General features: G+C 49.4%; 1 protein-coding gene across 6 annotated transcripts in view; it reads left to right on the top strand.

Moving 5' to 3' along the window:
• The window catches only part of COBL (cordon-bleu WH2 repeat protein), a 273,215-nt gene that overhangs the window by 103,243 nt on the left and 142,684 nt on the right, over window positions 1–27,288 (top strand). For 4 of the 6 annotated variants that reach the window (XM_045494296.1, XM_045494298.1, XM_045494297.1 and 1 more), the window contains exons 3-5: window positions 12,799–13,009; window positions 14,688–14,916; window positions 21,806–21,903. In XM_045494296.1, the coding sequence (XP_045350252.1) occupies window positions 12,799–13,009; window positions 14,688–14,916; window positions 21,806–21,903 (538 nt within the window). Of the gene's footprint in view, window positions 1–12,798; window positions 13,010–14,687; window positions 14,917–21,805; window positions 21,904–25,206; window positions 25,282–27,288 lie in introns of all 6 variants that reach the window. The other 2 variants (XM_045494295.1, XM_045494300.1) reach the window with 1 other exon arrangement.

Raw genomic sequence — 27,288 nt, 5'->3', positions numbered from 1 at the left:
TTTCAATACTGATAGAATTTCTGATTTTTTCCCAAAATATATCATTACAGTGATCAATTTTGTGCTACTATCTTTTTAAATGTTTATTTATTTCTGAGACAGAGCGTGAGGTGAGCGGGGTGGGGCAGAGAGAGAGGGAGACACAGAATCCGAAGCAGGCTCCAGGCTCCGAGCTGTCAGCACAGAGCCCGACGTGGGGCTCGAACTCACTGACCGTGAGATCATCAGCTGAGCCAAAGTCGGAAGCTCAACCCACTGAGCCCCCCAGGCGCCCCAATTTTGAGCTACTATTGACGTCACTGATAACTCTATTTTAACAAAGTCACAGGAACACAGACGTTAAATCTCAGTGTTCATACAGTTTTTACAATAGAGTGATACAGTAATCAAGTATAGAGACTTTGAAGCATAAAGATAGATGTGTCTAATTCTGAGGCAGGAGTGAATAGAAGTCCTGTTTCTTGGAAAATGAGAACAAGAAGTGATTGAACATATTTCAGTCCTTCAGTGCTCAGATATACTTTTTAAAATGGATAGTGGTGGAAATCACGTCACTGTGGGTGGCTTTTATTCTTGGTGAAGCATTGAAGACAGCAATGGAACACTTTTTTTTTTTAAGTTTATTTATTTTGAGAGAGAGAGAGAGAGAGAGCGTGTGAGTGAGCAGGTGGGTAAGGGGCGGGGAGGGGGGAGAGAGAGAGAGAGAGAGAGAGAGAGAGAGAGAGAGAATGAGAATCCCAAGCAGGCTCCACACTGTCAGTGAAAAGCCCAACGTGGGGCTGGATCCCATGAGTCACGAGATCATGACCTGAACCTAAATCAAGAGTCAGATGCTTAACCAGCTGAGCCACCCAGGCGCACTTGTATTTTAAAATGTCAGTATTTAGGGGGCGCCTGGGTGGCTCAGCCGGTTGCGTGTCTGACTTCGGCTCACATCTCGAACTCACGGTTCATGGGTTCAAGCCCTGCGTCGGGCTCTGTGCTGACAGCTCGGAGCCTGGAACCTGCTTCGGATTCTGTGTCTCCTTCTCTCTCTCTGCCCCTCCCCTGCTCATGCTCTGCCTCTCTCTTTCTCTCAAAAATAAATAAATGTAAAATTAAAAAAAAATTTTAAATGTCAGTATTTAGATTCTCCCTGAAATTTTATGCTTTGCAGCTGTTTATACTGAAAATTCTAGGTGGCAACTCGATGTGCACAGGGCTACGTACACCTTAAAACTTGCTTTGTGAGGTGTGCAAGCAGGGACCAGAAGCAGCCTCAGTGTATGGCTGGGAGGGGAGCTGTTGAGTCGTGGGACACGGCATCTTCTCCCATGCTAGGTGATGTCAGCCTGTTTCCCAGGGTGGTACCACCCGCCCCCACGCCCGGCGTGGCGCTTGCCCCCCAGGGGGAACCCAGCAACCGGGCTTCATGCGACAGGGCGTTCCAGTGACAGGAGTTTCCGGTTTCTTTGTTTTACAGAGTGGTCCGTGTCCTCAGTACATTTCTCCCGCGGAACTTTCGCTTGAGGCACATGCCACATTATTCTAGGTTTACAAACGAATAGGCGCATGACGTTCTATCAGCGAACGTATGACAGTTTACTTGCCGTCCTTGTATTCTCAACCCAGTTTTTAGTTACGCTGAAAAATACCATTTTACTGAGGTAGGATTAAGATATAAAAACTGTGAATATTGACTGCGACCTACCCGATGGGCCTGTAGCTAAGTGTACCCCCGTGAAACCACTGCCACTGTCAATCTGCTTCCGTATTTTTTAGGAAAGTGGCCTCTGAGTCCTGTCGCGATACTCTCATATGTGCGAATGCATGCAGAGAGACAGAATGCCTGCCTGACAAGTACAAATATTATTTTGAAAGTCATGTTCTTTCTTTACATATATATTTTTTTTTTAATTTTTTTTTTCAACGTTTATTTATTTTTGGGATAGAGAGAGACAGAGCATGAACGGGGGAGGGGCAGAGAGAGAGGGAGACACAGAATCGGAAACAGGCTCCAGGCTCTGAGCCATCAGCCCAGAGCCTGACGCGGGGCTCGAACTCACAGACCGTGAGATCGTGACCTGGCTGAAGTTGGACGCTTAACCGACTGCGCCACCCAGGCACCCCTACATATATATATTTTTAATTTTTTTAATGTTTATTTATTTTTGAGAGGGAGAGAGAGGGAGAGAGGAGCAGAGAGAGAGAGACGTGGAGACAGAACTGGGAGCAGACTCCAGGCTGGGAGCTGTCAGCACAGAGCCCGACACGGGGCTTGAACTCACGAACCGTGAGATCATGACCTGAGCTGCAGTCGGATGCTGAACCAACTGAGCCACCCAGGCGTCCCCATTTTCTTTTTTTGGTTTATTTATTTTTTTATTTATTTTGAGAGAGAGGAGAGAGAACACACACACAAGTGCAAGCAGGGGAGGGGCAGAGAGAGGGAGAGAGAGAGTCCCAAGCTCCCACGCAGGCTCCGCGCCTTCGACGCAGAGCCCGACTCGGGGCTCCATCTCACAAACCGTGAGATGGCGACCTGAGCCGAAACCAGTCGTCAGATGCTTAACCGACTGAGCCACCCGGGCGCCCCCGAACACCATTTCCAAACTGAACACGTTCTTCCAATTTTATCCTTAAAAAAATTGCTTTTCCTTACAAAGTAGAAACTACCACTGGGTAGTTTGTAGCCAGGAGAATACGGGCAGCTTTAACGAGGGATATGAAAACACTTTCCTCTTTCCCAGCAGTGAAGTATAACCCTTTCTCCCAGGCTTCCTGCGGGATTAAGTGAGTCAGAGCTGCAGCCTGTGGGCTTTCGTAACTGGGTCCTTGGCATCATGACCCTTGCTGATACAGCAGGTGCTTGCTTGGGGAACTGGTTTTATATGTCACACTCTTTAATAATACCCGAGCGGGTTGAAGTTCCAATTCCTGACCCTTGCCTCAAATAGATCTACTAATTACTAATCGATGTGATTTCTCTCTCCGGTTTTTCTAGAGAATATGTCCCATAGTTCATGGGACAAGCAAGCAGTTTGTAATTTGTAATCAGCCCCTTAAGCATGCTTTCTCCTGTTAGGAAAGATTCTCCTAGAGAGAACATTAGTTCATTGCAGTCTGATGATGGCGTTCTGTGTATGACTGATGTTTGTTTTTTTTTTGTTTTTTTTTTAAAGCTTCCTTTGGATTTAGAAATTTAAATGAAAGACTCAGTCTGTTCTTATAGAAATTATGACATAAGAATTCTTGTTCTGGGCCGTTCTTTTTTTGTTTTTTTAAGTTTATTTAATTTTGAGAGAGAGAACACACACACACACACACACACACACACAACTTGGAAAGGAGCAGAAAGAGAGAGAGAGAATTCCAAGCATGCTCAGTGCAAAGCCTGACACAGGGCTTAGTCTCATGAACCGTGAGAACATGATCTGAACCCAAATCAAGAGTCGAACGCTCAACCGACTGAGCAGCCCAGGCGCCCCTGTTCTTTCTGGGCCATTCCTAAGAGAAATGCTGAAGTCTGTGTTTAGGAATGGTGTTACCAGCACGACACGTGGGTGGCAAACAAGGCCACCAATTCAGTTCCATCGCTTTAGCTGGGGCACACTTAACGAAAAGACCTTTGGAAAGACCTTAGCCGAAAGAGAGCCTCATAAGCTGTGTCAGCCTCTAGAATGTTGGGGCTGTGTCTTTCGACGTGGGAAATCGGGTCCATGTTGGCACATAAACCCAGGAGGCCCCAGGGCAGGAAAAGGCCGATGTTCCCTCTGCGGAAACACAGGAAATCTCCCTCGGAATTCATTCCTGCGATTCTTCCAGCAGAGGCCGTTGGACCCCCTTCCCCACAGACGCACTTAAAATTGTTCAGGGGTTTTCGGGCCCCAGAGCTTCTGGAACAGCACAGGCTCTCATAGCACAGGCATTGGGTTTCTCGTTCCTTCTGGAGAGAGCATACCTGTTCCAAGGTAAAGGGGAGGGAGGCCGTGAGCCGCCGTCAGCTCTGGGGTGCCTTCACCCCTCTCCCCCTGACATGTTGGGGAAGCCTCTCCCGAGGAGCCCGGGGCTGTGGGGGCCAAAGGAAGCTTGTTCTTCTCTGCTGATCAGCGAGCTGAGGAGGTGAGGTGAGAAAGGCCAGTTCTGGTGCTGGGGAGTCAGCCACAAGAAGGCAGCTCCCTAAATAGCTGGCTAACAAGTTGGTTTGGTTTAGTTGATTGACGTTTCTGTTTGGGCAATACCTTCTTTTAGAACACTTTTAATTTTTCTAGAACAGCTGTAGTTCCCTCGAATTGAGAGGAAAGCACAGAGATTTCCCTGCCCCCCCACCCCCCTCCACGCATGATCTCCCCTCTTGTCTACGTCCCCCCAAAGTGGGACGCTCCTTACAGTCAGGAAGCCTGCCGGACACATCCTCCTCCCCCAAAGTCTGTCGTCGATGACCTTGCAGGACCATCTTTCTTTTTTTTCTTTTTTAATTTTTTGTAACGTTTATTTATTTACTTTTGAAAGGGAGAGGGAAGGAGGGAGACACAGAATCCGAAACAGGCTCCAGGCTCAGCTGCCAGCACAGAGCCTGATGCAGGGCTCAAACCCACAAACCGTGAGATCACGACCTGAGCCAAAGTACGATGCTTCACCGACTGGGCCACCCAGGCGTCCCCCAAACACCTAACTTTTCTGGAGCACTTGGAGGAGGACATCCCAGCAAGCAGAAGGAAATAAAACTCACTTGCAAAATGACCCGTTTGTACAAGAGACGGGGAGATCCAAGGGCCCGGACGTGAGGCAGCCGTGTGGGGCCGAGTCTCCTGAGCGCCCCGGGTCCCCATCAAACAAGATTACGAATGCCTCTGGGGACACAAAGCTCTGTTCCAGTGCCAAGCAAGTCGTGAGGAAACGGGCACATCAGAGCATTCCTTTTCCTCAAGTAAAGGGAGCACTAGTCTTCTGTTAAAAGCAGCGTGCAGATTTCACGTGCACGTTTAACATAAACACTAACATAACTTGAAAGATAACTGGGCTGCAATGCCTGGGGGGCCAGTCAGTTAGGCTCTCCAGCCTCTGCACGTTTCTCTCTAGGTCAAGGTGTTCCGACCAGCATGGTTTTGGAAACAGTTTGAAAAGCCTTAGAGAGGGCACGTCCGTCCAGTTGGCGTAACCCCATCTGTCCCCAGGGTCACGTGCTGAGACCACTTGCAGGCTGTGGTGGCTGCCTGGCCCCGCGAGGCATTTGGGTTCTGTGAGGGTGTGGCCAGCAGGATTTGGGGACTCTGGTGCCGCCATCCTGATGACTTGGCTTCAGACTTGTACGTGAGGTGAAGGTTCCCCTGGTCATTTTGCTGCCGTCTCGTTCCCTCCAGCCTCACTTGATAGGCCCGGGACCAGACCCTAGTCGGTGACCCTAGCCTTGAACGTAGAGCCCTGTCTCTGACCCACGAGCTTCTCTGGCTGTGGGCTTCTTCAGTCTCCTGTCCCTTCATTGTCCTTTTGTGTGTCCTGCCTGTGTGTTCCTTTGTACCCGACCTTGTCTGTCGGGACCGCCTCTTGGCTGGCCCCGCGCACGCCTTGCCATGCCCTGCCCCTCTGATGCCACATGGAGCTGGCATCTGGACAGGCTCCCTTGTAGCTAGATCTTGCCTTACTCAAGACTTGGGAATCCTACTGGCCTCTTACTAAAGGCCAGTAAGAAACTAGGCTGCGTTCGACCAGTTTCGGGTTCGACGGTGCGTGCAGATGAAGTGTGTTTGTTTTAACATCATGGCCAGGAGTAGCTACCTGAATGTAACTTGTAACCCGGACACTGAGGGAACTTTTCATCTAATGAACGTATTTGTACTAAATGCTCATTTCAGGAGTACTGCGAGTGCAGTAGTTTTCCAAGTGTGGTCCCAGACCAACGGCGGCCGCAGCCCTGGGAACTTGTCAGAAAGAGGGATTCCCGGGGCGCCTGAGGGGCTCCGTCGATTGAGCGTCTGACTCTTGGTTTCGGCCCAGGTCACGATCTCATGGTTCGTGAGTTCAAGCCCCACATTGGGCTCAGTGCTGACAGTGTGGATTCTCTCTCTCTTTCTCTGCCCCGCCCCTGCTCTCTCTGTCTTTCAGAATATAAATAAACTAAAACACTAAGTAAATAAATAAAAGAAAAGAAATACAAATTCCCAGACCAGTCCTGGTGAATCAGAAACTCTGAGTGGAGCCCAGCAATCTGACCTTTAATACACCCCAAATTTCACATTATATGTTAAACTCCAAGAACCCCGGCTGCAACACATGCCACTGGCTGTGCAAGAACGACCTGGAGAAGTGCGCAGTCCCCGAGAGGGAGCCCAGGGTCTCACTGGCAGGATGGCAGGAAGAAGGCAGGAATTAAGGTTAGTGTATGCAGCTCAGGAATGACCCTCAGCAGCCTGACCACAGGCAGGCTTTGCAGTGTAGATGAGAGTGCATCCCAGAGAGGGGCAAGCTTTGCGATATAGACGAGAGTGCGTCCCAGAGAGGAACAGGCTTTGCGGTGTAGACAGGAGTGCGTCCCAGAGAGGGACAGGCTTTGCGGTGTAGACAGGAGTGCGTCCCAGAGAGGGACAGGCTTTGCGGTGTAGACAGGAGTGCATCCCAGAGAGGGACAGTCTTTGCGGTGTAGACAGGATTGCGTCCCAGAGAGGGACAGGCTTTCCGGTGTAGACAGGAGTGTATCCCAGAGAGGGGCAGGCTTTGCGGTGTAGACGAGAGTGCGTCCCAGAGGGGGCAGACCTTACAGTGTAGACAGGACTGCGTCCCAGAGAAGGGCAGGCCTTGCGGTATAGACAGGAGTGTGTCCCAGAGAGGGGAAGGCTTTGTGGTGTAGACAGGAGTGCGTCCCAGAGAGGGGCAGGCCTTGCGGTGTAGACAGGAGTACGTCCCAGAGAGGGGCAGGCCTTGCGGTGTAGACAGGAGTGCGTCCCAGAGAGGGGCAGGCCTTGCGGTGTAGACAGGAGTGTGTCCCAGAGAGGGGCAGGCCTTGTGGTGTAGACAGGAGTGCATCCCAGAGAGGGGCAGGCCTTGCGGTGTAGACAGGAGTGTGTCCCAGAGAGGGGCGACTCATTACCTTGACTCGTCGCCTGGCCCAGCTTGATGAGAGTAGGATGACATGGCCTCTCTGACTTCCCAGCCCCATGGTCCCCAAGACCCCTCTCCCTTTCTCTGGTCCTGAGTGCCTCTGCATCTGGCAGGACTGTGGGCACAGGCTGACCATCACTCTGCCAGGATTTGTAAAAGAACCATGTGAAAGAAGACTGGCTTTTCCTTATCAATTTTTTTTTTTTTTTTAAAGAGAGAGAGGGAGCATGTGCACAAGTTGGGGAGAGAGGCGGGGCGGGGGTGGGGAGAGAAAGACACAGAAACCGAAGCAGGCTCCAGGCTCCAGGCTCCGAGCTGTCAGCACAGAGCCCAATATGGGGCTCAAACCACAAACCGTGAGACCATGTACCTGAGCCGAAGTCAGGCACCCAGACGCCCTTGTAATTGTGTTTTTTAAAAGAAAGATGTGGGGAAAAATTGTATATCCTTTTTAAACTTAAAAACAGAGATCGCCACAAATACCAGGAAGTAAATATCATTCCTACGTTAGGAGCAGTTAAGAGGCATTTGGGGAACAGATTAAAGAAGCCGGAGGGAAAAGCAATATTGAGGAGCAGTCGGGAGAGGAAACCCTGGAGATCCACCGCGTGACCCTCGCACCCCTAGCATCTGCCACGCAACCCCTGCACCCCTAGCATCTACCATGTGACCCCTGCACCCCTAGCATCTGCCACGTGACCCCTGCACCCCTAGTATCTACCATGTGACCCCTGCACCCCTAGTAATGTGGTTTGGGGTGATCAGTCCTCTAGTACTTGGGATCAGAGAGAGAGAGAGAGAGACCCTGCAAAGGGTGTTCGTGTTAGTCTTAGTTCAGACTGCCTTAAAATACTAGATACTGGGGTCTTCAACAACACACATGGCTTCTCGGAGCTCTGGCGCCTGGAAGTCAAGGTCACGGTACAGGCGGGTAGATTTCCTTCTGAGGCATCATCCTGGGTCATAGGCAGCTGCCATAGCTCTGTGCTCATGACCATCTCTTTGTGGATACACAGAGCAAGCTCTCTGGTGCCCCTTCTTATAAGGACACTAATCCTACCGGATTAGTACTACCCTATGGCCTCCTGTAACCATAATCCCATCCTTAGAGGCCCCATCTCCAAACATGTTGGGGGTTAGGGATTCAACATGAATTTGGGGAGGACACAGTTGTCCCCAGCAGTGTTAATGCAGAGTGTGCTTTGGGTGCTTAGCATTGATGGTCTAGACAGCTTTCTTTCTTTTTTTTTTTTTTTCCAACGTTTATTTATTTTTGGGACAGAGAGAGACAGAGCATGAACAGGGGAGGGGCAGAGAGAGAGGGAGACACAGAATCGGAAACAGGCTCCAGGCTCTGAGCCATCAGCCCAGAGCTTGACGCGGGGCTCGAACTCACGGACCGTGAGATCGTGACCTGGCTGAAGTTGGACGCTTAACCGACTGTGCCACCCAGGCGCCCCTAGACAGCTTTCTTAATACACCTGACTCTTCCTTTGACATTGTGAGCCTGTCTGATTGCCTTCGTTTGCTTAAATTGTAAGATTGGGGAAACTTCACGGTGCAGTGTCTCAAGGATGCCACTTGGAATCTTGGCGTTTGCTGAGAGCAGGACGGAGCTCAGCCACATACAGACGGGATGTCTGCTCTGAGCCGGGTACAGCATCTCACTGCACAGAATCCCAAAGCAGAAAAGACAGGAACGAGTCAACTCATGTATTTTGCAAACACATCACATTTACAAATGCCTGACACTGAGCTCAGTGCCTTACAAGTGTTCATTGACTTAAGTCTCTAACAGGTGGACGCTGTCATTAATGCCCTCACTGGTGAGGAAACTGAGGCACGGGGGGCGGGTCTGAGAACTGGTGAGTGGTGGTGCTGGGACAGCATCCCGGGGAAGCTCCCCTCAGGTGCTTCACTAAACTGCTCTGCTTCCATGGGAAGGATGCCCACACTTCACACGGCTGGTGTGTGCAAAGCTGCACATCAGGGTCAGGTGTTGCTGCATCCAAGGGCAGGGAGCGGGGGAGGTAAGGAGGGGTCAGGCTCAGGATGTGAGGAGAATGTGTACGAGTAAGCAGGCAACCTCTTCCTGTCTCCAGAAGTTTCTTAACAGATAACCTCTTCCAGTGTCCAGAAGGTTCTAAGCAGGCAACCTTTTCCAGTCTCCAGAAGGTTCCAAGCAGGCAACCTTCTCCATTCTCTGGAAGGTTCCTTCCTGTGGCCCAGTGGCATAGGGACTTGCTACAACCCCAGGAGGGCACACACTGATACCCCATTGGAGAAGCTGTCAGCTCTCCGCAGGTGAATCTGTAACAAAAGCCCAAGGGGACCAGGAGGTGTCTCTGCCTATCACTGGGCACTGCCATTGTGCTTTGGCTTTCCTCTCTTTCTGGGTGACTTTTTCCAGGAGCATCAGAGGAGCCTTGGAAGAACTGGCTTACTCTTGGGAGTTTGGCATTTTAAATGGCAGCTGATGGCAGATTAACCGGTGGGGCAGAAAGGCCACCCAACCCCACGCGCCTCATTTTACGTGGATGCGAACCTGAAAGGCGTATAGCGGGGCAGTAGTAAGTCAGGTTGTGTTCTATTTTTTTTTTTTTAATTTTTTTAATGTTTATTTATTTTTGAGACAGAGAGAGACAGAGCATGAAAGGGGGAGGGTCAGAGAGAGGGAGACACAGAATCTGAAACAGGCTCCAGGCTCTGAGCTGTCAGCACAGAGACCAACACGGGGCTCGAACTCACGGACCGCGAGATCATGACCTGAGCCGAAGTCGGATGCTTAACCAACTGAGCCACCCAGGCGCCCCCAGGTCGTGTTTTAAATGAGCCTGGGGAAGGGTCACACTGAGCGGCAGACCCTGCAGGAGATGTTGTAAGATCAGGTCATGCTTTCGAACCCAAGTCCTTGTGTTTGTACCGGTGCACATCCAGCTGCTTAAGTGAAGCCCAGGTTCAGTCCTCGTCAGCTGCGTCCCTCTGGGGGTCACCGATACAGATGTCCCGAAGGAGAACAAGACAGCTATCAAAGCCTGAGTTCCTGTCACCCCAAAACCTCCTTACATCCCTGTGGGAGCCCCTCTGTCTTGGCTTGGGCTCTTGCCACTGGGAAAGGATAGTGTCCAGTGTGCTGGAACAGGTTGACTTTGTAATTGGCCTCTGTGTTCTTCGTAAAATTTAAGCACATATGACGGCCAGGCGTCTGGTGGTGAGTTTTCTGATCATGCTCTTAACAGTGTTTTGTTTTGCTTTGCTTTGCTGCCTTCTCCTCCCCCCAGTTTTTTTTTTTTTTTTTTTTTTTTTTTTAGAGATAGAGAGAGGCAGAGAGAGAGGGAGACAGGATCTGAAGCGAGCTCCACGCGGACAGCAATGAGCCCGACGCAGGGCTCGAACTCAACAAACCCAAGTCAGACACTCAACCGACTGAGCCACCCGGGCGCCCCACCTCCCCCCAATTTAATAGTAAATTTGAGGAGACAGGCCTCCAGCACATAGAATTTTCTGCTTTGGAACTTCTTCCTCTCCCACCCGCCCCCAAAATTTTGTTGAGAAACTGCCTTCCACCCTCAGTTCTTGACAATATCGCTGTAACTTGAACATGAGGAGCTCTCTGTGGGAAGGAACCCATCCTGCGTTAAGTGAGATAGCGAAGGCCAGCATGGATCAGTCAGTTCTGGGGGGAAAGCCACTGGACACGCAAGGCAGAGACTTGGGCACCCCCTTCTTTATTCGGGCAGAAAATGGGTACATGACTATACTAGCACGTCCGGTTAAGTACTGGCTTGCGTGAGGGCAGGGTGCTTACTTACTCCCAGTAATGGGGGAAAATGCCACCCTGTCCCAGAGCTGGCTGCTCCCTTTTACAGCATCTAATTCAGTGTTTCAAATATGTCACCAAGTATTGCATTAAAAGAACAGAAAAGTGACATTACTAGCTTTTGTGTTCTTTCTGGTTTATGTTCTAAGAGTAATTCAAATATTTGTCTGGCGGTTTATTTGTGTGTGCTTACCCTGGTACCAGTAGACTGTGGGTGGAGACAGAGACCAGAAAGGAGCAAGCGTCAGATGGACCAGGGTCCCAGGCGCATCTGCCTTTTCCTGGAGACCCCACCCCTCAGCCTGGGTGACTGAGAATGGGAGTGTGTAAGTGCCATCAAGGATACACAGGGCATGGGAACAAATAACATGAGGTCATTTTAGCATTGTTAGAAGTCTGCTTTCTGTACTGAGGCTTTTTTTTTTTTAATGTTTTATTCATTTTTGAGAGAGAGAGACAGACCACAAGTGGGGAGGGGCAGAGAGAGAGGGAGACACAGAATCCGAAGCAGGCTCCAGGCTCTGAGCTGTCAGCACAGAGCCCGACGCGGGACTCGAACCCAGCAGCCGTGAGATCATGACCTGAGCCGAAGTCGGACGCTCTACTGACTTGAGCCCCCCAGGCGCCCCTGCGTATGGAAGTTTTCAGTGGAATGTCCTCACATCTTGCAGCCTTTTTATTGTATTGCATTAATCTCGCTGTCAGAACAAAGATGATTTTTGCCCCGGAGCTGAAGGAATCCAAGTTTACAGTGTTATTAGCTGGTGTGGCTGTGTGTGCTGGGGCACTTGTGAGGGTGGGTGCTTCATCAGCCCCACAGATGCCCCATCACAGTCCAGGGGGCCAGGAGTCTCCTGAACTCGGGTGACACCAGTGTCCCCGAGTATCCCCCAATTCACACACATGCTGTTAATTACTTCCCAGATAGTTGGTGGGAGCAAATACTGTCATAGAGGAGATGGCTCTAAAAAGTTGTTTTGGGGACAGCTGGGTGGTTCAGTCGGTTAAGCATCCACTTCAGCTCAGGTCACGATCTCATGGTTTGTGAGTTTGAGCCCCGCGTCAGGCTCCGCACTGACAGCTTAGAACCTGAAGCCTGCTTTGGATTCTGTGTCTCCCTCTCTGTCTCCCCCTCCCCCGCTCACGCTCTGTCTCCCTCTGTCTCTCTCAAAAGTAAATAAACACTTAGAAAACTAAAAACGAAATCAGAGGAAAGACGTGTGCTTTTTGAAAGGTGTATATGCTCCATTGCTTGGGAAATTTCAGGAAAGAGAGGTCGGCTTTAAATATAAAAGCATTCTGCCCAGCAGGTATAAAAGAGGCAAATGAAATTCTTTGGAGGAATCCACACTGTTATTCTTCTCCCATGGTAAATAATCCCCTGTGGTGGGGGACATTATGAAAATCTTGGGCATTCAAACTAGGGCATTTTCTTGGTTGTTGTTGTTTTTTTTTTTTAAGGCATGCTTTTTTTTTTTTTTTTTTTTTTTTTTTTTTAGCTATCATCTTCAACTTAAAATCTTCAGTTTTTAAGATACATTATAATTTTGAATAACTGAAAGTCTAGTTTTTAGTGATCTCACTTGTGCTAACTGACCTCCTAGGATTCAACTCAGCATATCCATGGATTTAACTACAAGTGTAGCTCTTTCCCCCGCTCTTACGGGTTTGATCTACTGGACGCTCTTTTAGCTCTGTTGTTTACTAGTGTTGCAGATGTTACGACTGTGTCGTCCAATACAGTCATGCGTCAGGAATTCACGAGCTGCCGTTGCCCTTGATAAGCATGACCAGAGGACTGCACATTCACCTGCTGGTTCGTGTGTTTGGCCCTTCCCAAGCTTGACCGAAGGGAGAGTGCAAACGTCCCTAATTAATGTGATTTGTTTCCATTTTTGCAGCCATGCAATGATGGACCTGCTGGTTGAACTTTGCCTTCAGAACCACCTGAATCCATCCCACCATGCCCTGGAGATCCGGTCTTCGGAAACCCAACAGCCTTTGAGTTTTAAGCCAAACACTTTAGTTGGGACCCTGAATGTGCACACTGTGTTTCTCAAAGAGAAAGTTCCCGAAGAGAAGGTTAAGCCTGGCCCACCTAAAGCACCTGAGGTCAGTAGGACAAGCGGACCCTTTGTCACCTGAGGACATATGCAGACACCTGTGGCCCAGGGGTTGAGGAGGGGGCTGGTGGGGCCCCTCTTATCTAAGTAACACTGCAGACAGCTGTTGTTGGAACGTCTACTAACACGCTGGGCAAAGTGAGGCCCTAACTGGGCTTCTTTTCAAAGATGGAAGTAAACTGAGCTTAATAACATTCATGGTTGTAACTTTGCTCCTTCGGATGTTATAGAAGAGGAATCAGTCTAGACCAGAGCCATCCACTGGAACTTTCTGCACAGATGGGCATGGTCTGTAACCCTGCATGTTCCAAGGAGGCCGCCCCTGGCGCGTGTAGCTAGTTATTAAGCAGGTGCGATGCAACTTGTGTGATTGAGAAACTGAGCTTTTAATTGTATTTAATTTTAATTCATTTACATTGGAATAACCACAAGGAGCCAGTGGCTACCATGTTGAATTAGATAGAACCGCTCTAGAAAATCCTAGGTCTTTCAGTCCAAGGAAGCTATGGCAATACAGGGAAGATTTGAACTTCTCCTAGACAGAAGAAAAACAGGAGTTTTCCCTTTGGAGAAACTGACGTCCGAAATTTGTACTCAGTGCATTTGGGGAATATCTCATACACAGATTTATTTCAGGCTTTTGGTTATTGGTTAAAATGAACTCCAGCTGCTTATGGTACTTCTTAATAAAGCTTTGCTGTGAATCTTTTAGGCCATTGGAAAGCTTTTAGGTGCTTGGAATATCTACTAAATTTTTCTGCTTTTAAACATGGCAGTTTGGCCAGCAGTTCATCTTCTGTACGTTTTTAGGTTTGGGTGGTTACTAAATTATAATCGGTGCCATCGATACTCTGCAAAGGGGCATGGGATCCAACTAACTATTCAGCACACACTTAGTGGGTCTACTCTTCAGGGCATTCGGACAATGTCGAGTCAGTAAAGGCCAAGAAAAAGTTGCCTTTATGAACCTTTGGCATATTAAAATTTTTTTGACGGGTCCATTTATCAGTAGACATTTAGAATCAGGTGTAGTCAAACCGACTGGTTTTTTCCCTGATTATAATGGCTCTTATTATATGTTTATTACATGTATATGTCTGTTGTATGCCTCTTATATATTTCCAGCTTAAATATGTGTATGTAGTATATATACACAAAAATATGTATATACACAGACATGTATACATACCGTATATACTTATAGAGATATTAATATATTTATGTGGGTCTTTGGCTGTTTGAACAAAAATTTGATATCTTGGGGGTTTTTTTAGGATTTTTCTTGAAATTGAATTATTCGTGATACTTTCAAACGATTTTCATGTAGACAATATGTGCAGGTGCCTTGTGTTCAGGTCTGTTGGGATCCTTGAAAGATGGTAGTTAGGCGTAGGTGTTAAATTATAAATCAGGATCCCTCCCGATGTCCATTCCCTTGTGTTGTTAGCAGTTTGCTCCTTAGTGAGCGAGTCTACGGTCAGTGGTTTATTCCAGGTGCATATTGTTCACTACTGAGTCTGCCATTTCCCCCCATGACCCACTCAGTTTCGGGAAAAGGGCTCGGGCTGCCCCAGATCTTGCCGTACTCATTCTAGAACACCAATAGGGGTTGGAGCCGTGTGCAAACATGCCCTTATAGAATACTTTCGTCCGGTATGTTCTTCCAGAAATCTGTGCGCTTGGTAGTGAATTACCTGCGAACGCAAAAGGCTGTGGTGCGTGTGAGCCCCGAGGTGCCGCTCCAGAACATTCTCCCGGTCATCTGCGCAAAGTGTGAAGTCAGCCCAGAGCACGTGGTGCTCCTCAGGGACAACATCGCCGGGGAGGAGCTGGAGCTGTCCAAGTCCCTCAACGAGCTGGGGATCAAGGAACTCTATGCGTGGGACAATAAACGAGGTGAGGCCGCCCTGCGTCTTTGACGCCCGCTGGGGGAGAGCCCGGGCGGGAATCGCCATGCCTGGATTTTCAGGCCACTCAAGCTTCGTCCAGAGTTGAAGTGGGCAGAAAGTAAATTTGGTCTGTTCCTGTTCCCCTCGATTGTAATGATGCGTCCCCCGCCCCCCCATCCTGAACCTGTCCTGTTCATTCCCTGTCTCCTGCGAGCTTCCTTGACGTGAATAAAAACAGGCCCTGGACCAGAACTACTCACAAAGCCTGCATGAACCAGTTTCTCTTGGATTTCTTTTTCAGTACCTGCCCCAAGTCTCAAACATTGCTCATTGTCAGAACCAGCTGACAATTCAGCTTTTTCTAAAACTGCCTGAATGAATTATAGTTCAGGAGATCAGTCCTCGAGAACCACCCACAAGGCCACGTGGGGCTTCCTCAGCGTTGATGCCAGAGACACCTACTGTTCGTGTGAATTTGGTACTTGACCTGATGGCCCAGAGCCTCTGGGGGAGTGGCCGCTCTCGAGACCACTCGCTGTTGGCACAGAGGCTGATAGGTGTGTAAGCAGATTTCCCTGATTGACACAAAGGGCTGACCATATTGAAACAGCTGTCAGACCAAAATAAATCAATGAATGAGCAGGTAAAAAAATAAATACATAGCCCTTGACTTTAGAACTTACTGAAACGAACTTCATATAAGTGCCTTTTAATGAGGCTCATTTGATCTGTTGCCTTGTATTTATTCCACAGATACCGAGTGGGTAGGGTTTTTAAAGTATAAACCTATCCTGTTTTTTCGTGTTTTTCTAGTGTCCTTCAGATTCTTCCGGGAAAATCTGTTCTCTTATTACTGATGTCATTGCAAAATCAGTGATCATCATGGAATCTCTCTCCTCTGCCAAATCTCCCACAGGTTCTGGACCCTAGGTCTCATTTGCCATTCGAGGAAGGGTTTTAGCTCAGTCACATATAAAATGCATAGACTATTTATTCCTGCAAAAAAAAAAAAAGAGAGAGAGAGTGCTCTGACATTTGAGAGCAATGCATCTTGTGTTTTATGCCGCATCTCTCAAAAACTCAGACAAGATTATTCCCAGCATCTGCTCCGAGGGTTGGATATAGTGGGCGTGTCTGTCAGGCTCTTATCAGCCCTGTTTAAATTTGGTTTCTGTGCCTCTTTGGAAATAGAGCTTTCATTTGGTAAGACAAGAAAAAAAAAAAAAGGAGAAAAGGAAAGAAAAGAAAAACTGTCCCCACAAATATGTGAAAGCAAAAAGCTTGCACAAACACGCGTTTCTCTTCTAGGTCAGTCATCAGCTCTATCTGATGGGACCCCAGCAGCGTCCCCAGAAAATAAAGGAGTAACAGCTGGCACGGGCATGGTGGGTGACCGGCCCCTGCCCGGGACACGGTGTCTCTTTCATCTGGACCGTACGGTGCCATGTGCTATGCCGGCTGTGCAGTATTTGATTATCATCCCGCCAAACGCCTTTATCCTTACTGGCAGTCAAGTATTTGGGAAGAAGGGAGAACATTCCGGAAGATGTCTGCGGGGAGCCCTCTCTCTAGGCCCCTCTTGCATTACATCCCCTCCCCAGCCAGCAGCTGCTCCAGAGCGGGCAGGGCCAAGGCCGGAGGCGGGGCTAAGGCCAGAGGCGGGGCCAAGGCCGGAGGCGGGGCCAAGGCCGGAGGCGGGGCCTTGCTAGGCAGAGGCCCAACTCTTCTGAAATTACCGGGGTTGGCAGCCTGGAGAAGCAGAAGGCTTTGCTGCCACCTGCTTCCATGGGAGCTCTTAGCAGCCCGGCAGCTGCGGGCTGGAGGAGATCAGGGGCTGGGGACTTGGCCCCTCTCCTGCAGGGGTGCAAACAGCACCCCCCTTCCCTCCCCCCCCCCCCCGGGGCCTGCAGGGGGCGGGGGCCGAGGCTGTACTCAGGGGCCGGTGCAGACCAGCGAGGCTTGCCCTCACTTTCTCCTTGCCTGCTTTTTCCAGTTCTTCTGACCAAAACTCAGTCGGAGCCTTCCCTGAGCTGTCAAGGTACAGTGAACCTGCAGGCCTGCTCCCACCCCAGCTGGACTTTGCATGGCTCTGGGCTAGGACGATGCATGCAAGTGCACTGGCGTAGAGGAGCTGAGGGAACGCAGGCTTGCCGCGCCGGGCCTCCGGGGGCGTGTCTGTCGGCTGCTACGCGGCTTCGGTTTGGCGTCTTGACACCCTGGTTACCTAAGAGAAGAATGTCCCTTGTGTGGGGGTTCTCTCGGTGGGTCCACCTGCTACGCAGTGAAGGAGGCCGTTGCAGAAGATGGGTCCTTCTGGAATACACAGTTTCAGGGCAGAGCAGAAGTAGCACTTGCAGAAGATGCCCCGTTTTCCTTTTCACCCGTGCCCACCGGTGCCCACGAGGTCCATCCTGTCTGCTGCAGAATTTGGGGCAGTGTAGATCGTGAAGTCTAATCTTTTCTGTCGTAGAAGCGTATATACACGATCATTCTGGCTTTTGGATTTCTTCTGACATTTATCGTAAACCTTACGTATGCTCACATACACCTATATTTACACGTACACGCACACGTATACATGGATACATATAGTCACATTGGAATTTTATTTAAATGTTTTTATTTATCTATTTTTGAGAGAGAGAACACAAGCAGAGCAGGGGCAGAGAGAGGGCGAGACACAGAATCGGAAGCAGGCTCCAGGCCCTGAGCTGCCAGCACAGAGTCCAATGCGGGGGCTGGAACCCATAAACCACGAGATCATGACCTGAGCCGAAGTCGGATGCTTAACTGACTGGGCCACCCAGGCACCCCTGTATGTTGGAATTTATGTGACCTCTTTGAACTGTCCACACACACACACACACACACACCCAAGTTCATTCAAATCCCGGTGAGTGTTTGTCTTTTACGTACAAAAGTTTAATGAGGGGCGCCTGGGTGGCGCAGTCGGTTAAGCGTCCGACTTCAGCCAGGTCACGATCTCGCGGTCCGTGAGTTCGAGCCCCGCGTCAGGCTCTGGGCTGATGGCTCAGGGCCTGGAGCCTGTTTCCGATTCTGTGTCTCCCTCTCTCTCTGCCCCTCCCCCGTTCATGCTCTGTCTCTCTCTGTCCCAAAAATAAATAAACTTTGAAAAAAAAAAATTAAAAAAAAAATAAAATAAAATAAAAAAAAAAAGTTTAATGAAACAGATCTTGGTGTTGGTCTGGAAACACAGCCCGTGGGTGTGGGCTCTGACACTGCGGTGGCCCAGGCCACCCTGCACACTCCTTGTCTGCTGAGGTTTACTCCGTCCTACCGTGCAGACAAGTCCGGCCGACAGAAGGATCCTCCCCCGAGAAGCACGGTGAATGGCCGTTGTTTGGGGCAAGAACCTCTTGTCTGTGAAGGCTTCCTCAGTTCACCCGGGTCTGATCTGGGGCAATAGGCAGACAGAGGTCAGCACGGCTCAGATCGGCGCTGTGCACACAGGCTCGTGACGGGCCGCACATCTGCAGGATGCAGGCCTACGGCTCCTCTCGTGCTTGCTCGCTCGCTCGCGCCTGTGCCCTGGCCGCTGAATGGCCCTGACCTTCCATTTTCCTCGTCCGGAAGAGTGAGTGGTTTGGATGAGCTGGCTATTTCAGGGCCCCTGCAGCCCCATTCCATCCCCCCGCGCCACTCCGTTCATCTCTGTTGTTCTCCGAATCCCGTTAATGCTTCGGCGCAGTTGTGTGCACACTTACAGATTGAGCACATCCTCCTCGAAACTTTGATTCGTATTTAACTTCTAGTAAATCAGCGTAAACCAGATGAGAACAGTTTCTGGGCTCAAATTGTGTGTTTGGAACCAGAGAGTATATGTGTTCTCCCAGCCGGGCTGTGTGTCCGTGGCCAGGTGCTGGCTGTGACATGTGGCGGCCACCTGCCGACACTTGGGCTGACGGGAACACGGAGGGACACCCGGTGCTCTGGCTCCCTCCTGCATTGTCTGCCAGGGCCCAGAGGCCTCACAGAAGGCGCCTCTCAGTACAGAGTCGCCAATCCCTCGCCCCCCACTTAAGACCATCCGCCTGGGGGCCCTGCTGCCCCCAGACAGCCGCCGCCTGCGGCCACACAAGAGAGTGCCTCTCGGATCACCTCGGGCAGCTCTGGCGGCTGGGCCGCCCCTCGGCCTCCAGTCTTGCGGACTTGGTGACCAACCTCTACTGCTATTCAGGGAACGACAAAAGAGGCTTGATTGCGCGACAGTTTCCTGATCAGTCTGTCATTTCCGTGGTTGGTGTAATACCCGGTGTGCCAGTGACACGTTCCCTCGTTCGCCTGCTGAGTTCTATGATACCACACATTTACTACCTCGGCCTCACGTGGCCCTCAATGCTAGACACACGATCGATTATAAATACACCTGTCGACACCTACTGTTGTTCACCTGGGTGTAGTTTTACCACAGCTCAGCCTTCATAGCTCGGTGCCTGGCGCGGCAGGTTTCAGTGCGATCAGCCGTGAAATCTGTGCACACGCGTGTGTGTGTGCGTGTGTGTGTGTGGATGCATGCCTCGCGATGGAAGTCGCTCGCTCACTGATCTGGATCGGAGGGCACCAGTGGCTTGGCTGGAGTCGCCTGCACGTAACCGAGGGCCTGGGCCTCGGCACTAAACCCCGGGCCTTTGCTGCTCCCAGCAGCATTAGCGTTCATGCGTTTGCTACTAACGTATCGGCTCTCGTGTGTGTGCTCTCATCGGAGGATGAAATTCTAGGCCAGCAGATAAAGAAGCTCCCTGCTGCTTACCTTGTTTGGGTTGATGTTCTGAGAGCAGACTGTGTGATCCCAGTCCAGATTTTCCTACCCGTGGATTGGCGGTCGGGCTGTCCAGCAGCTGGCAGTGGGCCAGGAAATTCATCTTGCTGTCCCTCAGGAACACCCCCATGCCCCCCCCCCCGCCTTGGCATCTCTGGGTGCCTTGGAAGAGAAGAACCAGATGAGTTCATGACAGAGGCCTGGCGTCGGGTGGCAAAGCGGTGTGCCCTCGGTGCTCCTGACCCCCGTTCTGCTGGTTCTCAACCACAGCCCGGCAGCAGAAGCACCGGGGGTTAGTGGGGAGTGAATGTGGGGCGCTGGGCCCCACCCCAGAGGCAGGGGTCTGGAACTGGCCCAAGTCCTCAGTGACACCATGATGCCGTCAGCTGCCCGACAAGCCTGGGCTTCGACGTCCCCGTCTGGGGGCTCCTGGAGAATGTCATCAGGAAGACCTTTGGGTTGAGGTCGTAGAAAGCAGATCTGGAAACATGAATCCTGGCAGGTCACATAGGGTTATGTCAGCTACCACCTGGGTAACCCATCGCTGCCAGTCCATGTTCTGGAAACGAGTGGCCTTTTTTAAGCCAGAAAGCTATTGATTTATTTTATTTAGTGAGCGTTTGTACCTCACTCATAATTCCAAAAGCGGATGTTTAACACAGATGGCCCCATCCTAGTCACCAGTCACGTGTGGCCCTTAGGCATGTGGAGTGTGCCCAGTCTGAGCTGAGATGTGTGCTATGACCCGCACACTCAGCACCAAAATGAATTAAAAAAAAAATTTTATGTATGTTTATTCTTTTTTTTTTTTTCAACGTTTTATTTTATTTTTGGGACAGAGAGAGACAGAGCATGAACGGGGGAGGGGCAGAGAGAGAGGGAGACACAGAATCGGAAACAGGCTCCAGGCTCTGAGCCATCAGCCCAGAGCCCGACGCGGGGCTCGAACTCACGGACCGCGAGATCGTGACCTGGCTGAAGTCGGACGCTCAACCGACTGCGCCACCCAGGCGCCCCTATGTATGTTTATTCTTGAGCAAGAGACAGAGTGTGAGCAGGAGAGGGGAGAGAGAGAGAGAGAGAGAGACAGAATCTGAGGCAGGCTCCAGGCTCTGAGCTGTCAGCACAGAGCCCAACATGGGGCTTGAACCCACGAACCGTGAGATCATGATCTGAGCCAAAGTTGGGCACTTAACCAACTTAGTCACCCACATGCCCCACCACCAAAATGAATTTAAAACGTCTCATTAATGGGGACCCTGGGTGTCTCAGTGGGTTAACAGTCTGACTTTGGCTCACGTACATGATCTCGCGGTTCCTGAGCTTGAGCCCCACATCGGGCTGTCAGCTCAGAGCCCTCTTCAGATCCTGTGGCCCCCTCTCTCTCTGCCCCTACCCTGCCCTCTCTCTCTCTCGAAAAACAATTTCATTAATAATTTCTCTCTCAATTATCTAATGGCATGATAATATTTTAGAAATATTAGATTAAACAAATACATTATTAACATCACACCTGGTTGTTTTTGACGCAGCCTCTAGAGAATGTAAAACACCGTGTGTGATTTACTTCATTTTTCTAGTGGACGGTTCCACCCTAGAACTGCTTGATTGATTTGTTTTTATCATTCATGCACAGGGTTCAATCCCACCCAGAGGAAAATGCCACCCAACTCACTGAAAATTGTGAGAACCTTCAGTGATTTCATAAATGGGACATGGAGGCTTTGAGGTGGCTTGCAATGCTTTTTTTTATTAAAAAATTTGTTTCCATTTATTTATTTTTGTGAGACTGAGCACAAGCAGGGGAGGGGCGGAGAGAGAGAGGGAGACACAGAATCCGAAGCAGGCTCCAGGCTCTGAGCTGTCAGCACAGAGCCCAACCCGGGGCTCGAACCCATGAACCGTGAGATCATGACCTGAGCCGAAGTCAGACAATTAACTGACTGAGCCTCCGAGACGCCCCTCAAAATGCTTTGAAAGAAATAGTTGCTGGTTTGTCCTATAAAAACCAAAATAAAGTTTAAGGGTGGAGGACTCATTTATCAAGATGTTTAAAGTGTGGTGTTTAATCTCATTCCATAGACTGATAATAACGATACTTTTCTTTTCTCTGCAGAAACCTTTAGAAAATCATCGCTTGGCAACGATGAGACAGATAAAGAGAAGAAAAAATTTCTGGGATTTTTCAAAGTTAATAAAAGAAGCAGTAGTAAGGTAATGGGCTGAATACACATATGATTCTGCGTTACGTAAAAATAGTTGCGTGGGATGTTTGTACTCACCCTATCTTGGAATTTTTCTAAATATTTGTAGGAATATTAATTTCTTCAGGTGAAAGGGAACTTATTCATATGCAGGAAAGTGACTGACATACATCCAGACTTGATTCCTAAAGCAGGGTGATAATGTTGTGTTTGCCAGCGGGACCCAAAGCCATGAGCCCTGCTCTGCCGGCTCGTGCACGGCACCCGGTGTCAAAAAGGTATATTTTGCTAATCCCTAGTATTTGCTCCTTCCTAGTAAGTGAGACTAATAGGACAAAAGCGGTCCGGCCACTGGCGGGCTCTGATTCCATATTTGTTTCCGGTTCCAGGCAGAGTGGGAGGGCAGCCTGGTGCTGGTGAGAAACCCCTGTGCCCACCGCCCGGACCTGTGCATCTCATTTCCCCGGTTCAGGAGGCCGAGGGAGGGGATGGTTCACACCGCTTTGCTGATGAGGACGGGAAGCAGGAAATAATGGTGCTCGGGGTCCGGGCTTAGATCTGGGCTGCACAGCCCGCAGCATCCCCGGCCCGTGGTGGTTTCTGGTTCAGAGGAGGGGGTGGGCAGCGAGCTCCAGGGTGAAAGCCAAGGTCAAGTGTGGCTCAGGAGCTTGGTCTCCCGCAGGTGTCTGTTGCCTTTGGCAGCGACCCACACACACCAGCTCATTTTCCTCTTCGTGTGTCCTGATGCTTTGATTTTGGTTTTGTGAGTCTCTTTTTCGTTACTGGTTACGTGCCCTTTCCCTGATGTTGCCAGGTGTCCTTTGAAAATCAGTGCCCGTCGTACTTCTGTCAAGATCCTTGGTGCTTTCCTTCTCTCTATCCCGTATTCCCTCCCAGCCCCTCCTCCCCCTTCCCCCTTCTCCTTTCTCTCCTCTCCCCCTTCCTCATCCCCTCTTCCTTTCTCTCTCCTCCCCCTTCCCCCTCTTTTCTCTCCCCTCCCCCACCCCCTCCTCCTTTCTCTCCCCTCCCCTCCTCACCCCCTCTTCCTTCCTCTCCCATCACCTCCCCCCTTTCTCTTCCCTCCCCTCCTCTCTTCTCCTTTTTTTTTTTTTTTTCTGGTCAGGTCAGGATTACTTGAAATTACAGATTCCGACTTTTGCGTTTGAATTTCCCTTCACTCTATAAATGTGGGGCTTCTGGGTTCCTGAAATTTGGGAGATCACATTTTCCAAGACTGCGTTCGTCGCTGTCCTCCTTGATCCTGATGGAACCAAGTCATAGTAAAACCTACCATTTCCTCACACGGGGATCTCAAGAGTCCTCTGGAGTCTTACTCCTCTGTGAGGGAAGGAACTGCCAGCAAAGCCAGTAAAAAAAAACCAAGAAACGCTTTTGTTTTTAGCAAAATAAGGTTGCCTGTGGCATGGGGGTGGGAGGCTGCCTGGCTTAGGCCACTGCCGGGGACCCTGGGAAAATGCCAAAGCTGCAGGACTCTTTCTGTCCTGGCGTCTTGGCGCTGTCCCCGTCAGGCTGCGCTTAGTTTCCCTTCTCCTGCACCTCTTCTCTCCCTTACTTTGTTTTATTTTGCCCTCGACTTCTCTTACCGGAGTATCTGTGGTTTGTGGCCCCAGCCTCTCCAGGCCTTGTTCCTCTTTGCTTCCTGGATTGAGAGGCTGTGCTAAATGCAGCTTAGCTTCGTCTTCTGGAAGCCTGCCGAGGGGTAGTATCCAGCCCATTGCACAGTCGAGGAAGCACGGGCTGCATGCCCCTGAGCTGACCACGGTCCAAGTCCACACCGGCCTGTCCTTCCAGTGCCCTGGCTCTTCCTCCCTTACTCCCACTGTACTTGGTTCACACTTTTTTTCATGAATCCTAGGAGGGTTGGGTGAAATCATTACTTTTTTAAAGTTTTTTTTAATATTCTATTTATTTTTGAGAGAGAGAGAGAGCATGAGCGGAAGAAAGGGCAGAGAGAGAGGGAGACGCAGAATCCGAAGCAGGGTCGAGGCTCCTAGCTGTCAGCACAGAGCCCAACGCGAGGCTCGAACTCACAAACTGCGAGATCATGACCTGAGCCAAAGTCAGACACTTAACCGACTGAGCCATCCAGGCGCCCCGGGCAAAATCATTAAGTGATTCCTAAAATGTTATGATGCCAGATAGTCTACACACATCTCAAGACAACAGAACACTGAGAATGGAGAAAAGCCAAGGCAATTTGAAGCTAACATAGGTCTTTGCAGTATCTCCTTAAAAGCAAAAATATATATACGTGTGTGTGTGTGTGTGTGTGTGCATGTAGTCTCAACAAGGATATACTTAAGGGATAGCATTTTGGCTGAAGTAGCTGAGGGTGCATATCTCTCCTTATTATAAAGCTTTGGTATCTTAGGGGCATCTGGGTGGCTCAGTCGGTTGAACGTCTGACTTCAGCTCGGGTCAGGATCTCACGGTTCATGAGTTTGAGCCCCATGTTGGGCTTAAATGCTGTCAGCCCAGAGCCCGCCTGGGATCCTCTGGTCCCCTCTCTCCCTGCCCCCCCCCCACTCTTGCTCCTCTCAAAAAATAAAAATAAGACTTTGGTATTTTCATTTTTGGTATTTTAAACTTGGGGGTTTCATTTTAAAACATGGTAATTTTCTACTATTTGGACATTATTTATTCTTGTAACTCAGCAGTTCTGAAAAAGTACCTAAGAATCACCCTAAGACCTCACCTAACAATTGGATTCTTGGGTCTTCTCCCCAGAGATTTTCATGGGGGAGGGGGGGTGTCAAAAGCTGTATCTCCTGCTGCGCCCTGTGATTCTGTAGCCGGTGGCCAGTGAACCATCAATGCGAATCATCGTTCTTCACGATGGAGCGAGATACCATGATTATTTATCTTTTGTGGACAGAGAGTGAGATGTTCGGTGAATTATTTCTGCTGCACTCACTGAGCAGATTTAGAAAGCCCCAACCAACACTCGTTACTTAATTGGTTTTGGAGCCCACTCATTCGGCCCAGATGCACTAACTACTGTTTTCTTCTTGTGCGTTTTCCAAGCTGACGATATGCTTTTGGGAAAATGCAAAAAGAAAATGCCTCCCCGTGAGTCATGGATTTCACAACCAGTTTTCAAATCAGTGAGCACTTTGGTTAGGGGCTTCTGGGTTCCTGAGCGGAGGGACGAGGCCCAGGATTCCCATCTAGAGTCTGCTGCCTTGAGGACCACGCTGGTATCTTTGGCTGCAGTAATCGCTGAGGATGACTTTCGACCTGGGCTTGCTTGACCTTTGACCTGGAGATGACCTGACGCGTGTCTGTGTTCCAGGCGGAGCAGATCGGGCGGTGCGGGCTGGACGGCGATGGGGACCCGTCACGGTCGGCTTTGGGAAGGGGCTCAAATGTGAGTACTAACCCCGCAGGGGCTTCTTGCTAACCGGGCGTGCTTCTCGCTGCTTCAAGGAACCTTCTAAAAATGGAATCCTAGATTCGTTTGGTTGTTAGGTTTTTGTGCTTTCAGTCTGGATAAATGCACAAAGCTGCACATGGGCTACTCGATTACCTGCCCGTGCTATGCCTGGAGCAGGTACCAGTCAGCACGGTCAGGAGGATCCTCGCTTAGAAGGACTGAACTTACGCTCTCCGGACTCACTCCTGTACGCTCAGGAGGAGCTGATGGTTTGGGGGCCACCTGGCCCTCTTTCCCACCCTGAATCCACCAGTTCCCAAACTCCTCAACTACGCTTCAAAGGGAAATTTATTCAAGTTTTATGTATTTATTTTTTTAGTTTTATTTTGAGAGAGAGAGACAGGGGAGAGAGGGGGGGAGAGAGAGAGAATCCCAGGCGGGATCCCCACTATTCGCACGGAGCCCGATGTGGGGCTCGAACTCACGAACCATGAGATCATGACCTGAGCCAAGATCAAGAGTCTGACGCTTAACTCACTGACCCACCCAGGCGCCCCGAAAGGATTTGTTAAAACTACCTGTGCCCTCATGTTTCAAAGTTGGCATGTAAAACTTTTCTTCGTAATTAAAAAAATTTTTTTCACGTTTACTTATTTTTGAGAGAGAGAAAGAGACAGAGAGACAGAGTGCGAGCAGGGAGGTACAGAGAGAGAGGGAGACACAGGATCTGAAGCGGGCTCCAGGCTCCGAGCTGTCAGCATAGAGCCCAACATGGGGCTCAGACCCACAGATGACGAGATCATGACCGGAGCCCAAGTCAGAAGCTTAACTAACTGAGCTACCCAGGTGCCCCAAACCTTTTTTTCACGATTTTAAATACTTGAAGGAAAAGAATCCATAGTATGTTACAAATACTGACATTTAAAGTATATCTAATAAAGATATGCTTTACCATCACATTTTAAACATTATATGGGCAAACCCTTCTACAGCGATAAGAAATTTTGCATTATTTTCCTTTCCCGTTCTGCCAGTCCCCGTGTAATATTCTGTTCTAGTCAATATATATTTTATGTTTAAGGGTCTTTTATAAAGGCTTAAATGAAATGTAAGATAAAAACGTCTATCGAAATTGGATTCTTTGAAATTTCACGTGATCATAAAGCTTTAAGTAGAAAAATATTCTTACAGATTAAGTTCGCATTACAGCTGCAAATAAATAAAAGCAGTATAAATATGTTATGACTTTTGATATATAATTGTTGAGCATGAAAATTCACTTTTTTAGAAGTTTTTTTTATTTTGAGTGGGGGAGAAGGGCAGACAGAGAGAGAGAGAGGAGTCCCAAACAGGCTCCATACTGGCTCAGCACGGAGCCGGACACAGGACTCGATCCCACAGACTGTGAGATCACAATCTGAGCTAAATGAAGAGTCAGACGCTCAACCAACTGAGCCACCCAGGTGGCCCTGAGAAGTTAATCTTTTTGAAAAGATGTCACCTTTTAATAAGACAAAAAGTATTTTTTTCCATTTATTTAATATATCCATTAATGAACATAATTTATGGATAAATCTAGATAAGCTTCCACACTAATTTTGGGACTCTTTTATATTAAGCCTTGAAAAACATTTTACATAAATAAGTCTACAAAGAAGGAAAAGTTCAGCTGTCTGCATTTCCTGCAGGTTATTCACAGAGTGATCTATCGTGAAAATGGTTTTGAATGGACTTTTTTTTTCTTAATTTTTTAATGTTTGTTTATTTTTGAGAAAGAGACAGAGCACAAGCAGGGGAGGGGCAGAAAGAGAGGGAGACACAGAATCCGAAGCACGCTCCAGGCTCTGAGCTGTCAACACAGAGCTGACATGGGGCTCAAACCCACGAACCGTGAGATCGTGACCTGAGCCAAAGTTGGACACTTCACCGACTGAGCCACCCAGGAGCCCCTCGAATGGTGTTTGATCTCTACCTGATTAAGTTCTTTTCAAATTTGTCAAC

This window comes from Leopardus geoffroyi, chromosome A2 (assembly GCF_018350155.1).
Source record: "Leopardus geoffroyi isolate Oge1 chromosome A2, O.geoffroyi_Oge1_pat1.0, whole genome shotgun sequence".
Lineage (NCBI taxonomy): Eukaryota > Metazoa > Chordata > Mammalia > Carnivora > Felidae > Leopardus > Leopardus geoffroyi.
This window is presented reverse-complemented; position numbering and strand designations above follow the sequence as displayed.